A 1,700-nucleotide genomic window follows, 5' to 3' on the forward strand; every position below is an offset into this window, starting at 1 on the left:
GGCCGCCCCGCTGCCTTGCAGGTACGGCAGCGTGGGCAGCATGGAGCCCACGCGGGTCGTGGGCACGTACACGGGCGAGCTGGGCGTGGAGTGCATGAAGCCTCCCGGAGATCCGTCGTAAGGCGTGGGGCCCTGGGTGGCCGAGATGGCGAGGGTCTGGTACATCTCCTCGGGTTGCTCGGCGCCGAGGGCGCTCAGCTTGGGGCCGCGGCTGGACCAGATCAGCTTGTTGGTTTGGTCTAAGTCCGCGAAGAGCAGAATGTCCTCCCAGCTGAGCCGGCCGGAGGGGTGGGGGGCCCCGAAGTGCACGTAGGGGGCGAGTAGAGACCTGCCTTCGGCGGCGGGGGGCGGCAGCGGGGCCGGCCGGTGACTGTCGTCGGTCTCCGGCCGAGGAGTCTTGGAAGAGCCGCGTTCACCCTGGGAGCCGGAGGAAGACGAGGAGGAGGGGGGCGAAGGAGGAGACGGGCGCGGCTCCCTGGTGGCGAAGGGGCAGGAGGGAACACCGGCGTCCGCAGCGCACCGCTTCACCGCGCACCAGCCGCCTTCAGCCACGGCCATCCAGGTCCCCTTCTAGCCGCTGGGTGTGGATGGGGAAAGGGGAGGAGGGGAGGAGGAGGAGTGGAGATGGGGGTCCGCAGGGCAGGGCGGGGAAGGAGGACACAGAATAGCAGGGAAGGGGGGGAGAGAGAAACAATAATAACAAAGTTTGCAAACAGGACAGCCCGTCTCCCTCCCGTAATGAGATTCATCAGGGCTTATCTGGACCCTCTGAACGCTTAATCAGTCATGTCGCCTCGGCGCTGTTGTCCCTCCCCCCGGAGGTATGGGATCAGGCAGACCAGATCAACGCGGGTCGGGAGTCGCCAGTCCCGCAGGGCCAGGGCTGCGGCTTCGACGCCGCTCCCCGCGCTGCGGGCGGGCTGCTCCCTTCTCCTTTCGCATCCCGGGCTGCGGATTTGAACATGAAGCACGCCGGGGAGAGGTGGGCGGGAGGGCGTGGGGAGAGAGGGGGGCGAGGGACATTTTTCCCTGTCTGTGCCGCAGCCCCTTCCTTGGCTGCTGTCGTTGTTATGATTATTTCAATGAATGAGTCATTTGACTCGGTTCCACCGAGAAAACAATTAGTAAGGCGATCCCTTTAAGGTTACTTCTCCGGAGGGCAATGTTAGCTTTTCCGCGCATCGCCTCGCTTGTTTGCTTATTTCCAGCCCAAGGTCACGGAAAGGAGGAGAAGGAGGAGGGAAAGGCACCCCTGAGACGGGAGATGCGCACGGCCAGGCGCCGAAGTGTGCGCGGCGGCGGCGGGACACGGACCGGAGCAGGGGCCGGGCCGGGTGGGATGTGCCTGCCGCGGAGGCTGGTGCCAGCGGACAGTCCTGGCTGAGGGCCTGCCTCCAGTCCGAGCACAACTCTCGAGGCTGACACCCGTCCCGAGTCGACCGGTCTCAGTTCGGAGCCGCCGGCATGAGAGAGGCTGAACAAACAGACGGACACAGAGCGTCCAGTGCCCAGCCTAAGGGAGAAGGGGCAGAAAGTGAAAGGGGACGCGGAGAAGTGACAGCAAGAGAAGCGGGCGGTGAGGGTCTCCGCTCTCAGCCCACCTCGGGGCTCTTCAGATAGCCATAGGCACAAGAATACAGGACACACACAGAGCCCCCTCGCAGACAGGCACCAAATACGTCTCTCCCTCCTGCGAGGTA

At 64.8% G+C, this 1,700-nt stretch overlaps 1 protein-coding gene across 1 annotated transcript in view; it reads right to left on the bottom strand.

Moving 5' to 3' along the window:
- The window catches only part of GATA6 (GATA binding protein 6), a 21,321-nt gene extending 20,462 nt beyond the window's left edge, over positions 1-859 (bottom strand). Inside the window, exon 1 of the mRNA XM_029959383.1 lies at positions 26-859. Within this exon, the coding sequence (XP_029815243.1) occupies positions 26-558 (533 nt within the window). The 5' untranslated portion in view covers positions 559-859. The remainder of the gene's footprint in view (positions 1-25) is intronic.
- Between the last annotated feature and the right edge of the window lie 841 nt (positions 860-1,700).

This window comes from Manacus vitellinus, unplaced genomic scaffold (genome assembly GCF_001715985.3).
Source record: "Manacus vitellinus isolate BGI_N305 unplaced genomic scaffold, ASM171598v3 scaffold_1_pilon, whole genome shotgun sequence".
Lineage (NCBI taxonomy): Eukaryota > Metazoa > Chordata > Aves > Passeriformes > Pipridae > Manacus > Manacus vitellinus.